This window comes from Ochotona princeps, chromosome 20 (genome assembly GCF_030435755.1).
Source record: "Ochotona princeps isolate mOchPri1 chromosome 20, mOchPri1.hap1, whole genome shotgun sequence".
NCBI lineage: Eukaryota > Metazoa > Chordata > Mammalia > Lagomorpha > Ochotonidae > Ochotona > Ochotona princeps.
Genome location: NC_080851.1, coordinates 18,559,084 through 18,573,571, shown reverse-complemented (window position 1 = coordinate 18,573,571; position 14,488 = coordinate 18,559,084). Strand labels below are relative to the sequence as shown.

At 37.0% G+C, this 14,488-nt stretch overlaps 1 protein-coding gene across 5 annotated transcripts in view; it reads left to right on the top strand.

Annotated features, from left to right (window-relative positions):
* Window positions 1-14,488, top strand: part of SUGCT (succinyl-CoA:glutarate-CoA transferase) — a 692,355-nt gene that overhangs the window by 70,460 nt on the left and 607,407 nt on the right. For all 5 annotated transcript variants that reach the window (XR_009247288.1, XR_009247287.1, XR_009247290.1 and 2 more), the window contains exons 7-8: window positions 521-612; window positions 6,406-6,549. Coding sequence is in view for 1 of the 5 variants with exons in the window: in XM_004582355.4 (XP_004582412.2) it covers window positions 521-612; window positions 6,406-6,549 (236 nt within the window). In the remaining 4 variants the exon portion in view is untranslated. The remainder of the gene's footprint in view (window positions 1-520; window positions 613-6,405; window positions 6,550-14,488) is intronic.

Sequence of the window (14,488 nt, the reverse complement as noted above, 5' to 3'; positions counted from 1 at the left end):
TGCAGGGTCCCAAAGCCTTGGGCCGTCCTTGACTGCTTTCCCAGGCCACAAGCAGGGTGCTGGATGGGAAGTGGAGCTGCCGGGATTAGAACCGGCCTCCATATGGGATCCTGGTGCGTTCAAGGCGAGGACTTTAGCCGCTAGGCCACGCCGCCGGGCCCACTTGCTGACTTTTAAAAATAAGCTAGAAATTTGTATTTCATCTACCTTTTTTCTGATTTTGCAATCTTGTCAACTAAATAAAATCATTTCAAAACTCTGCAGGCCGAACAAAACACTGCTAAAAGTGACATTTGGCCTGCAAGTGGATGGTCTTTTATTTTCTAGAGTAAAGCATAATTAATTCTTACTGTCTCCTCAAAGAGGAGTATAGATAAAGTAGCAAGAAAACAGCAACAGCAACAACAACAACAAAAACAAAACAAAGACACCCCCCTGCAAATGTTGCAGTGTTTCTGGATGGAAATGCTTTTAGCACAGCCTGCACCACACTGACAATGTCCATCTTCTCTTGTTTTAGGGTTTGGTCAGACAGGTCCGATGTCTCAGCGAGCTGGTTATGACGCTGTTGCCTCTGCTGTTTCTGGTCTAATGCACATCACAGGGCCAGAGGTAAGTATTCTGTAGAATACTTCTATTTCCCCCTCTTTACATATTCTAGAGAGGCTTTTTTTCTCACTACTGTCTTATAAGGGTTACATTTGAGTTTTTTTTTTTTTAGAAAGAAATCAGAGAAAGTGACTGATTAAAGTACATGGAAGTGTTCATTGTAAATGTACTTGTTAACATCAATACGATCCCATGGAAAAGAGCCAGCTTCTTAGCAAGAAGCAATAGAAAAGGTGGAAAACACATTTTCTAGATTTATTATGTTAGTCCAGTTTAATATGAATATCCTTTTGTGATTTGGCAGTATTTGTCCTGGGACATGGAATGATTGACTAGACTACACCAGGGATGTTCATTTGTTCCAGAGTGCTTGCGTTTGACATGTGTATGTGGCAGTTTCTTTCTTTTTTTTTCTGCTGAAATATTATAAAAAATTATGTGTGTGAAAAATCAAATTATATGTTTGCTACCTAAAGTCTCAGGAACAGTCTCTCTTTTGTCATATGCAATAGATTCTGACCATGAAAAAAGTTATAATACTCCTTTTCCATTGATGGTTGATGGAGGCATTCCTAAAACACACGTAGATGGGCAAACTGATTCTCTGGAGGAAAAGATGATTGACACTAAATATAGCAACAATAAAGGGAAAGTCTAAATAAAGAACAATATTAAAAGGCATTTTATGACAAATTGTATTGGTAGCTTAGAAAATTAATTCCCATGGCTTGCATTGTATAGCAGTAGGTTGAGCCAGATTTTCCAATGCCTGCATCCTGTATCCATATGCTCGGATGCAGTTATGGCTTTTCCATGCTTCCTTTTTTCTCTTTTAAAAATATTTATTATTAGTAGTAGTAGTATTAGTATTATTTATTGGAAAGACAGTTCAGATTTATGGAGAGAAGAAGAGACAGAGAGAAAGATCTTCTATCTACTGGTTCACTCCCCAAATGGCCGCATGGTTGGAGCTGAGCTGATCCAAAGCCAAGAGTCTGGGGTGTCTTCTGGATCTCCCACATGGGTGCAGGATTTCAAAGCTTTGGACCAGCTTCCACTGCTTTCCCAGGCCATAAGCAGGGAGCTGGATGAGAAGTAGAACAGTCGGGACACAAACTGGCAGCCATATGGGATCCTGGCACTTGCAAGGTGAAGGTTTATACATGGAGCTGTGATGCTGGACCTTCCATGCTTCTTATATACTTCCTTTTGTTGCACCTAGGAAGCAACAGATTGGATTCATTTGGGGTCATTATGCTTTTAAAGAGTTGTAATCAGAGAAGATACTTAAAAGAAGGGCCAAAATTATCTCAGGGGTATAAAACAGCCTCTTCCAGGAAAATCTCTAGAGTCTGGGCTTGTTTGCCTTATAGAAAGCAAAGAGATGTTTTGCTTTCTCTTTTCATCTATTTTTATGGGGAGGATATGGAGTAGTACTTTTATTGTTCACAGAGCAATAAATAAGAGAAAATTAGCTCACATCAAAGAAGGTTTAGCTGGTTGAACGAATTGCCCTTTGAGCAGCAGCATGCTAAGCATTGCAGTATATATAAAGAAACAGATCATATAGTTTCTATTAGCATGATGAAGTAAAAGATATTGGACCTTGAAACAGTTCTATTTTGGAATCTTGGTTCCACTTAATATCTTTGAGCCTCATTTTTAAAATTTGTAAGATAAAAGTGGTACTGAAGGCTGCACTAACACTATATGAGTTGATGTGTAGGCAAGTGTCTGAAGTCTCATGCTAGACTCTTTCTGCTTGTAGAGCATGCCTAGCATGTTTTCAGACTTTTGAAGATCTTTAGAGAGAGGTGGATAAGCATCTCTCTTAGATGATTTAGGAATTTACCTGCATAAGTGCAGGGGTTTGGAATAATAGTCCTTCAGATTTTTTTTTTACATCCTTTGAGTTCAGAGGATGTTTGTTAAGCTGAGGATTGATTATATGCATATGTTAGCATATATTAATGTTGATAGTAATTTGCTTTAGAAGCTAGAGAAATTGATTAGATTTGTTGTTGCTTCTGTCCAATCTATGGCACAGAAACTCTAACTAGGAATTCTTTCGTAAATGAACATCTTGGAAAGAAGCAAATAGCTTTTTAACTATTTCTTAATCCATCCCTTAAAATATCACATTCCCCTAATCTCCATTTTATTTTCTCCCAGTCCTACCCTATTGAAACCCACAAGGACAGCCAGGCTAGATGATATTTTGGGCATCTCACTGTGGGAGCTAAGTCAAAATGATTTAGATGGTCTTTAGCGATTACGCAAGAAAACAGTGTGATTGGTGTATGGATTATTTTAGCTATTTTCTGAAAAAGGCTTCGATTTACACCTTTTCAGAGTGGCAGAAGAGTGGTTTTTGGATGCATTAGATTATGTGTAGTTCACTTGGACTGCATAGGACAAAACATTCCATATCAGGGATGATCATTGTTTGACTACAGCTGTTGAAATAATTAATCAATGTACTTATTTCAAATCAATGTTCTTATTTAAAAGCCTAATTTACATCTTGAATATTTAGAAGAGCACATGGTTTTACCTAATTGTTACAAAGAAATGATTACTATTAAGTAAACAGTTATCTACAAGGTATCTAGAGAATGGCACAAATTATTTAGTTTCCTCCCCCTCACCTCAGTCTTTTTTTTTTTTTTTTTTTTTTAAGTCCTGATTTGTCATGTTTGTTCCTTGACTTGTACCTTGTTGAGGTTTAATAGAAGGCATGTGGATTAAGGATGGGGTGGGAGCTTCAAATCATTGAGTATATGATTAAAAAAAAAATAACCGTTCTATTTCAGTCTCTAGGTAAAGTGTAAAGTCTTTTTCTTATTGGTGTTGTCCACCATTTCATTAAAATTAGTATGTTACATTACTAATGTTGTTACTGCTGTCTTAGGGGATCCATTTTCTAGTAAGCAGTAATGGACTAATCTCTAAATAACTAGAATACCTTCTTGCATCTCTGTGTTTAATTCTTTTTAAAAAGTAATTTTAAAATTATTTTATGATGCAGTTTCATAGGCTCTGGGATTTCCCTCACCCCCTTCCCAAACCCTCTCCCCACCACTAATTCCCCCTGTATTGTTGTAGTATTACAGTCCTTCACAAATAGTCCTAAGTCTGTCATCCTGCTATTTAAGTATATCCTGACATTGTAGGTATAGACAATGGCCCAGAGTCTAGAATTCTATTGTCAAGTTGTATTTGACAGTTTCATTGGGAATCCATCTTTGATTTGGAAGTAGAGATACATACTGCATTGTATCTTCACATCTGGATATGATAATCCATATTACACAGTAAATCTACATCACCTTAAATGAAAAGCCACAACACAAAATCTACAACAGGAGGAAAAATATAAAATTTTTAAGAACATAAAGTTAAATAACATGCTACTGAATGACTGATGAAAAAAATAAAAAAAAACTTCTTGAAGAAAATGTTGCTACTGTATGGCCTACGAGTCAGTGAAGAAAAAGGAAAAAAACTTTTTTGAAGAAATGAAAATAAAAACTTCAAAACTCATGAGATGTAGCAAAGACAGTATTGAAAGGGCTATTCATCTTATATTTTACAAGGAGGTTGCCTTGTATCAGAGAGAACATATGCTATTTGTCCTTTTGGGATTGACTTAGAAATGTTTATTTCTAAGTTTATTTCAGTTTAGAGTTTGGAGGTTCTCATTCTAAGAGTGGGCAACCCCATTAATGCTGGTGACTGATGGCAGAACAAATGTGGTCGGAGGGTCACGTATTGTTGCAGAAGACAGAGTGAAAAGCTAGGCCAGACTTGGCTTACATAACTTTACCCTCTTGTGGAACTGCCTTTCAAGGGCAAGCACCCGATGACCTAAAGACCTCCCAATAGTTTCACTAGTCTCACGGCCAAGAAGTCATAATTAGATGAAATCTTTACTCTTGATTTCTCCAGTCTCTAGGAGTAACATGTTAACCGTGAACTTAAGACTTTATGGATCGAATGTCTGCATGAGTTTTGGGGAGCCAAAATACTATTAAAATCAAAGCATGCTACATATACTTCAAGGATTGAATTGTCAAATCAGATCCTACATGAATTACAGTTGGTAAATAATATGATGCTTCACTTATAATGTCAAGGATTCACACAGTCAAGAGGCATGAGAGAATCAGAGATCCCAAACATTGAGAGAGGCCCTCAGATCTCTTTTCTTACCACAGTACACGAAATATCCCAGAGCAGTTTTTATATTTTATTTAAAAACTTGGTGTTTCAATAACAGTTACAAGTTAGCTTTGTGCCATTTAAATGTATCATGGCATTATAGATATAGGCCATGGTAGAAAATGTAGTGTCAAATTATTAGGGTATATTCAATTTTTCCCATTGGGAGTTCTTTTTTTCAGGAGTAGAGATATATATTGCAATGTATCTTCACTTCCAGGAATGGTAGTCTCCATCATGTAGTTTGTCTATGAAAATATATGTATATACTTGTTTATGTGTTTGTTTTATATTTTTCATGAAGCCATAAGCCATTTCTATTTATGTAAGGAATAGCCATGGTCAATGTTCATTGTCCTTTAAATTTGTGTCCTTTAAATGTCATTTTTTAGTCATCACTGACCTAAACAGCACTTCTTAGTAAAATCCCTTTAAAGAGAGTCCTCTCTACTTTTCTAAAGCAAACCACATTATTTTTCTATTTTTCAGTTAGTATATTTTCTGCTAGTATGTTTATAGCAAAATTAAATTAGGTCCACTGCTGTACTTTTTTCCTCAAAGAGCTTGTCATGTAACAGAAGAAAAATACAATTTTAAATTCTTCCAATCAACAGATTAATTCATTTAAATTTATTTATTTATTATGTAAACAATATAAATATATTAAGAAGGAAGTACAGATGTATTTTAAAGAATTTCTTATTTTGAGCCAGTGCAACGGCTCAATGGCCACGATCTCGTATGGCATTAGTTCATGTCCCAGCTGCTCCACTTCCCATTCAGCTCCCTGCTTACGGCTTAGGCAAGCAGTAGAGGCTGGCCCAGAGCCTTGGGACCCTGAACCCGCATGGCAGCCCTTCAAGAAGTTCCTGGCACCTGACTTCGGATCAGCTAGGCTCTGGCAGTTGTGGCCATTTGGGGAGTGAATCAGTGGATGGAAGATCTTCCTCTGTCTCTCCTTCTCTCTCTCTGTAAATCTACCTTTCCAATTAAAAAACAATCTTTTTTTTTTCAGAACTTCCTAATTTTTCGTTGGAGCTGTGACACATTGGGTTTAGTCACTGCTTGGACTGTCAGCTTCTCATATTAAGGTGTGATTTGAATTTTGTGTCTGAACTAGTTTCCTGTTAATGTGCCCTGGAAGGCATCAAAAGATGTTTCAAGTATTTGGGCTAGACATGGTTAATTGTGGCCATTTGGTGGAAAACTAGTGGATGGAAGATCTTTCTTGTTCTGGCTCTCGCTCTTGTTCTCTGTCCCTGCTTCTTTCTCCCTCTGTTGCTCTGCCTGTCAAGTAAATAAATAAATAGTAAATAAATATTGCTTATTTCGTTAGTTTGATTTAGTGTAGTTAATGGCAATGAGGATAGGAATACGTTGACAATTATACCATATATGAAAATATATTCCCATTTCAATAAATACACACAGTACCAATTTGTTGTATTTATTTTTATTGTGTGTCTGCCTATTTCATATATGATTTTTTTCTTCTACTTAGCCTTAGAATATTTGGGAAGTCATATGTTGGTTTTAATTTTCAATTTCTGTTTTCTCAACCCAATCTTTAAACAGGATGGAGCTCCAGTTCGTCCAGGAGTAGCCATGACTGATCTTGCCACTGGCCTATTTGCCTATGGAGCCATTATGGCTGGTTTGATACAAAGATATAAAACTGGAAAAGGCCTGTTCATTGATTGTAACCTACTATCATCTCAGGTACATATTCAAATTACATTTTAGATAATGGTGTAAAAACACATATCTGTGTTAATATTTCCAGATGGAATCCCATGGTAGTACCTACAAAAATAATTAAAACAAAAACACAGCAAGAGCAACAAAATGTGCTCTGTTTTGATATGTTACTCTTGCATTAAAATAAATGGGCCAAGAAAATTTTGTTGCAATGTACACATTACTATTGAACTAGAATTTTAAAGACTGCATTTACTAGGAAGATTCTGTTATAGCTTATAAGGTTAGAGTTTATTTGCTTTAGGTTTGTTTGTTTTTTTTTTTATCTATAAGCTCTGTTTCTTCTTTTGGCTGGAGTGACTTCACCTCTTAGGTGCCTTTGGTTGCCTGAGGAATCTTGTGAATCTTTCCTTGGAATTATGTCACTAAATACGTGAAATGCCTTATATGGGAAACCAGTTCTACTGAAATATAGCTATTCAATATAAAATAAATTTTGTGTTAATATATGTGACTTTTTACTTAGGCATTAAACCCTAATATCTCAATGTGAATCTAGTACTATTACCATTTTGAGTTAGTGTTGAGTATAAGCTGTTACTAGACGCTATCTGCACAATTATAATGTGATATAGAAATGTGTACAATATTTATTGTGGTCAAGTCAAAAGTACTATTGGTATTGTCATGTTGTGTTACCTACATTCTGAAAACATATATGTTTGCCTATTTTTTTGAGAGGCAGAGAAAAAGAATTTCCATCTGCTAGTTCAGTCTAGGCCAAAGCCAGGAACAATGAAAACAATCCAGGTCTCTCATATGCAGAGCTCCAGTCTCTTGAGCCGCTACAGAAAAATCAGGATTGAGACTCAGGCACTCCAGCAGGGGGTGTAGATATCTCAGTCAGCATTTCATCTCTTAGGCTAAATGCCTGCCTCTGTAACGGATGAAAATGTTAAATTGTATATATGTTTACATTCAAGTTAGTTGATTCCCAGAATTCTGTCCATGGACCCTCTGATCCTGGACCCTCATTTAGATAGTTACTAGTCTATCATACAAGATGCAAAACTGTTGGGATGAAAGAGTTAACTCACTCTCAGAATGACATTTGCCCTGCTTTTTGTGGGATCAGACCTAGATGCCATATCATAAGTGGAACTTAATTCTGAATAAATAATTTTTCAGGGACAGAAAAAAGAAAGTATCTAGTTTGTGCAAGGAGACATTTTACTGTGGGAAAAATTACTATCTAGACATAGAGACCTCAATTGGGAATTTCAGATTTACATGGCGTACATGGGAAAATAGTAAACTTGGAACACTGCTTTGCAATTTTTTTCTCTTAGGCAAAATTAAAGAGGTGTATAGAAATAAAAAGCATCAATGTGGTTGGAAGTGAAATGCTATGTATGAGTTTTTAATAGCAGTCTTGTGTCATCCTCAGAATTTTCATGGTTATGTAAGAGGCTAAAAGAACTCTTTTCAAATGATGGATCTTCCTCCTCAGTAGAATCGCAGATGTTAGTTATAGAGAAGGAGCGAAAGTAATCTTCCCTCCCCTGATTTTATATCTGGAAAGAACCCGAGCTAGGTTAAGTGATTGGATGGAAATTGTACATCCAATAAACATGAATTCATGATGGTTTCCCAGATGTGTGACGTGTGCAGTTGTAGTGGTTTCTGGGCTTAGTTTCAATGTTCTGGTGTCACCACCTTCAAATTGTTTACAATTTTTGGACAGGGAGCCAAAATTTTGTATTTTGCATTAGGTCTCACAAATTATATAGTAGATCTTAGAGTTGGGACTCTGCTGAGTTCTGATCTCTGTGTAGACTGCTTTTTTTTATACTTCAAATACTAACTAGCTTTGAAAAAATAGTTCTCTTACGGAGTGTTCTAGAGTTATAGAATGTAATAATCACATCTCAGCCTTTTGGCTAAGATTCAAGTGTAGAATGTAAATCTTTTATAGCATCAAACTAGTGATTCAAATCAATGGAACACTCCCTGGATCTAGGCACTATGCCATTGTGTCCAGGAGAGGGAGGTGACCCGTGTGTGCTTGATTTGACAATGGAGGCAGCCACACCCTATGACAAGAGTTGGAGACAATATGTGAACGGTCATGAAGGATGAGTAGGAGCTGACCAAGTTACAGGCAAGAGGAAGAGGTATCGTCCCTGAATGGCTAACAACAATTGCAAGGTTAGAGTGAGATGACAAAGTTGGAGCTTGGAGTATGAGTATATATGGCAAGAGGCAAGATCAGACAATCTGATTGGATCAAAATTGTTAGGGTCTTGGTAATTCTACTTAGGAATTTTGATTTTAATCTCTTAAAATCTTGATTTTAATCTCTGTGTATAAATTCTGTTAGGCGATGACTTTTTCAAAGAATGTCTCCTTGTACTATGCTGGACTAAGAATAGTCAGTTTCAAAGGCAATAGTATACTGGATAGAAAGTAACTTAGACTCAAGTCTAAGGTGCATGGCAGTAAGTGGTAAGAACAGTGTCATTCTCTGAATCCCCTGTAGTACAAGCTTAGTGTTTCTCCATCTTCAGTCCCAGGCCCGTTCCTGTTCCTTGGACTTGCCCTCTTCATGCAAGGCATGCTTTTCTAGCTGGAGCACATGCTGTCTCCTCTGTCGGATTTTTTTTATTTGCTTATCTATCTTGTTTTCCCATTTTCACTTTTCTTTTGTGCTCTCTGTCTTTCCCCATTTCTGTTTCCACTTCCTTACGGATGCTGAACTTGTAGTAGTTCTGCCTGCAGAAATTACATTCTCACACCATGTAATTCAGGAAAGTTTGAAGGTCAAAGTTGACATGGAAGAAAAATTTCTCTTTCCTAGAAATTCCAGAAAACAAGGCCAATGTTTCACTGGATTGAGTGGTCATTCCTGCTAACTAAACTGATTAATGGGACCTGCAGGACAGAGTATATAGATGGTTTTAAATTGTCCCTGTTTTGGGGGTGGGATTAACTTCACTCAAACTATATGTCTAAGCCTGGAGAAGAGGGGTGCCTCCAGAGAGTGAGAAGGGGTTTTTCGTTGCTGGTTTTTTTTTTTTTTTGGTGAGAGGAGGGATAAGTGATTTGGGGCTAGTGATTTCTAAATATTAGCATACTAAGAGAGAAGGTTGTTTTAAGGCTCTAATGAAAGATGACTTGTAAATAAGAAGTATTATATTGACAACTAGAGTTTTTATATTATTGGAAAAAATTCAATGTTAGAAATGTGCTGACAGTAAAAGTTTCTTACTGACTTATTTTTTTGGTCATAATTGTTACAACTTTTCATAATAGGGAGAGCCTCACTAACTAAACTTTTGTCTTTCAATTCAAGTTAGCATTTATAGATTCCACATGTAAAAATACCAAACCACAAAATCTATTTCTAGATACTTTTCATATTAAAATAATAGGAAACTTAGCTTTTATTCATCTTCTTTCTAAAACATAAATATTCACCTGTATTAAACATAGGACATTTGAATTTAATCTCAGTTGGTTCGAAAATGATTGTGATTTCCGGCAGTGGTAAAAACCTACTTTTCTACTTTTTTTTGATGCATTACATAGGATGACAAATGGATGATTATAACATTTGGTGTCTGATGCTAAAAATGAAATTTAGTACTCGCTTTTAAAAGTGATCTAGTGTACAATAGACAAATTACACTTGATTTAAATAGTAGTTAATTATTAACTCAGAGATGATTGCCTCAACCACAACAAAACTGTTCCAAGTAATTCATTGTAGAGCATGACAGTTGCCGGGATGTGGTTTGTAGTGGGCACCATTTTTTTTTTTTGTAATTTCAAGGCTGTAAACTTTTAACCCTTGTCATAAAATTCTTTTGATTTTTCTTTTAGTCTTAATATAATTTAAAGTTGTGTACTCAAGATTGTCTAACGTCAGCATCTAAACAGTGTTCTTTAGATGATATTGGTAAATAACAAGGAAGTGGGTTTGGATGTGGTTCCAATTATTCTGTTGCTCTTATTTCTCTGTTGTGGCTTACAGAAATATCTTTTGGAAGTTTTAATATCCTTCCTGTACTTAATTGTAACCAGACTCCTTTAATTACTACTACAATAAGTTAGTTTTTCTTTTTAGCACTGTACTTTTTTTTTCACAGAATGTTTTTATCACTTTTGATGCTGTGGTCCTTTCTCTACATTTATATGTCATTCATATTTTATGTATATAAATATATTCAGATAAACTTTGATTGTTATTACATTTTTTTCAATAAACTGAAAAGAGTTCTATGTAAGTTTTTAAAAATGCTATTGATTGGTTTCACTGCGGATCGACATCATTACAAAATCAGAAGTACAGTTTCTCAGGATGAGTACATTCTGCAGATCCAATCCCTGTTAAATACAGTCATCTGAAATTTATCTTTTTGTATCGTTAGGTATACCTGCGTTTGCTTTTCTGTCTGGCTTTCTATCTTTTTTTCTTTTTCCAATTTTGATGATTTATATGTTACATATCATAGAATGCATCCTATTTTAAGTGATAACAATGGTTTCATTGAATTTAGTGGGCTTTGTAACCATTATTATAAATGAAGTCTTGAAATGAATACTTGCACAGTCATCTCTGGTTTGAAGTTTGTCCATGTAGCTAGAATGCTAGTTTTGAATGAAGAAGAATCCAGGCCTGGCTGACTCACAGGAATTCAGGGCTCATTATGACGTCTGTGGGGTTTCTTTTGTGAGTCCTTTCCCCCATTGAAAGATTTGAAAAATTATACTCCACATTGCATTGATATGCAGTTGAGTGGATTTGATTGTTACGTGTTTATTATTACATTCACTTTTTTCCTCTTAAACATATGTGTCAATTTAGTTATTTTGAAGGAGTTTCAGCAGGGGAGAGGCATTCAAATCTACCACTTCTAAACCCACCATATGATATCAATATCCAGCTCTCAGCTAGGCCAGAGCTGTTAGTCGGGAACTGGATTGGAAGTAGAGTGTACTATACTGGCTCCCATTTTTCATCTTTTTAAAGAAACTAAAATTAGGACTTTCTGTATCCTTAAAGTATTTTGGACCTTAAACACTGTACTTATTTTGCCTAATTGGTAATTCAGTTCTTGAAGAGTAATGTTGAAAACAGTTCATGAATATGCCATGCTTGTGAAAAAAGAAAATGATGTATGCAAGAAGGTTACGGCTGCAGTTTGTTGAAGCTTGCCCAGAGAATGGGAAGGTGGAGGGGCACATGGATTACGACAAAAGAAGTTGACAGATAAGGGAAAAAGTAGTGTAATGTCAGGAAGTTCCAGAAATTGGGGAATAACAGTTTTGTCTTTGAATCTCCCTTTTTGGAGAAGTCTGATGCATTCTTTCTTGTAAGACCTTTGTCACAATTCCTAGTTAACCCTAGCCAAATTTTAGTTCTACTCTTTCACTCTGTATCCAGCATTTTACCTAAGACGTCACTGCTCTGTTGTTTTACAGTCAGAGGATAAAAATGGATTATAACATGTGTTCTGCACAAACTTTTCGATTTTTTTTACTTCTGTGAAAAATGCCATTGAAGTTTTGAATTGATTTATATTCAACCTGTAGATTGCCGGTTTTTAGAAACAATTATAATTCTCCCAATACATCATCCATCTATTTATCTTCCTTCCTTCCTTCCTTCCTTCCTTCCTCCCTTCCTTCCTTCCTTCCTGACTTCCTGACTTCCTGACTTCCTGACTTCTGATTACTTTCATTTGAAAGGCAGATTTACAGGGAGGAGGGACAGAAAGAAAGATCTTCCATCCATTGCTTCACTCCCCAAATGGCCACAAAGACCAGAGCTGGGCTGACCCAAAACCAGGAGCCAGGAGCTCTTTCTAGATCTTCCACATGGGGACAGGGTGCTTCCATTTCTTTGATCAATGCCTTAGGGTTTTTGGTGTGATGGTCTTCTGCATCCATTGTTAAATTTATTCCTAAGTATTTTATTTATTTTTTGATGCTACTGGAAATTGGATTATATTCACAAATTTATTGCTGGAGAGTTGTTGATTTTGTGATTGTAACTATTTGTTTGTAAGTTGTACCAGAGTGGATGGCTCTAGTTTTTGCCTGGCCCAGACCTGGTTTTTGCAGCTATTCGTAGAGTGAAATAGCAAATGAAAATATACCTCTTTGTGTCTCTCCCTGCCTCTCTATCACTGTGCCTTTCAGACACATGCATACCTACATCTATGTATTAAAATATTTATTTATTTTTATTAGAAAACCAGATTTACAGAGAGGAGAGAGAGATCTTTTATCCACTGGTTCACTCCCCAGTTGGCCGCAGTGGCCAGAGGTGAGCCGATCTGAAGCCAGGAGCCAGGAGTTCCTTTGTGGTCTCCCACATGGGTGCAGGGTCTTTATTCTTTTTTTTTTTTTTTTTTTTTTAAGATTTTATTATTATTGGAAAGCCGGATATACAGAGAGGAGGAGAGACAGAGAGGAAGATCTTCCATCCGATGTTTCACTCCCCAAGTGAGCCGCAACGGGCCGGTGCGCGCCGATCCGATGCCAGGAACCAGGAACCTCTTCCGGGTCTCCCACGTGGGTGCAGGGTCCCAAAGCTTTGGGCCGTCCTCGACTGCCTTCCCAGGCCACAAGCAGGGAGCTGGATGGGAAGTGGAGCTTCCGGGATTAGAACCGGCGCCCATATGGGATCCCGGGGCGTTCAAGGCGAGGACTTTAGCCGCTAGGCCACGCCGCCGGGAGGGTCTTTATTCCTGCCAACTAAGAAATAATCCTGCACATCATCAATGAAAACAGAATGAATAAAAATTATCAGATATCAGGCTAAAGTTAGAAACCCAGAGCTTCTCAGTCTTCCACATGGGTGCATGGGCCCAAGGACTGGCCATCTTGCACTGCTTTGCCAGGAGCATTAGCAGGGAGCTATATCTGGAAATGCAGCAACTGGGTCTCAGACTGGTGCCCATACGGTAATATTTCCCAGGCATAGAAATGTTGGTTTGTCATGCCATTTTGCCTAGTGCTTTGAGGGATAATATCTAGTTTGCTTTGGGCATGTGCATTTTTAAAGGGAAATCAGGAACTAATGTTGAGAGTCTGTTGCATACTGCACCTTGCTTCTCCCATGCTACTTTCAAGATCCTCTTGAATTTTTCTTTTGACAGTTTCTGTTGTCTAGATTTGGACTTGTTTGAATTTATCCTGCTTGGAATTTGGTGAAATATGCAGATATGTCAATGTTTTCTATCCAATTTGGGAAGTTTTTGATCATTACTTACTTAAACATTATTTTTGTCCCCTCCACCTTTCTTACTCCATTAATTCCATTCCATTCTCATCTCATTTTCTCACTTTTATTTAATTTTTTTGTATATATATATTTATATATATACACACACACACATATGTATATATAAGTTTTTGGACATTTTTGAACTAAAATCTTTATGTAGTACTTAGAACCTCTGATCTTCCTCAGAGACAGTTTTTAGTGACTATTTCTCCCTATGTGTGTTTGTTCTCTCCCATTTCTTTAAATGCTTCATACTGTTGTATTAGAAAATTTGGTACTTTATTTTTGTTTTTACTTTTTAAAAAAATATTTATTTTTATTTGAAAGGCAGGGTTAGAGAAAAGGAGAGACGTGGAGAGATTTACTATCCACTAGTGCACTCCCCAAATGGCTGCAGTGGCTGGAAAGGGACTTCATCCCAGTCTTCCATGTGGGAGTTGAGTCCCAAGCACTGTGGTCATCCTTGGCTACCTTCCCAGCTGCATTAGCATGGAGCTGGATAGAAAGTGGAGCAGTTGGGACTCAAACTGGCCTCCCCATGGAAATCCAGTGATGTAGGCAGAGGTATCGCCTCCCATACCACTTCACTTGTCCCTGGGTGTTTTGATTTAAAAAATTTATTTGAGGGCCTGGCGGCGTGGCCTAGCGGCTAAAAGTCCTCGCCTT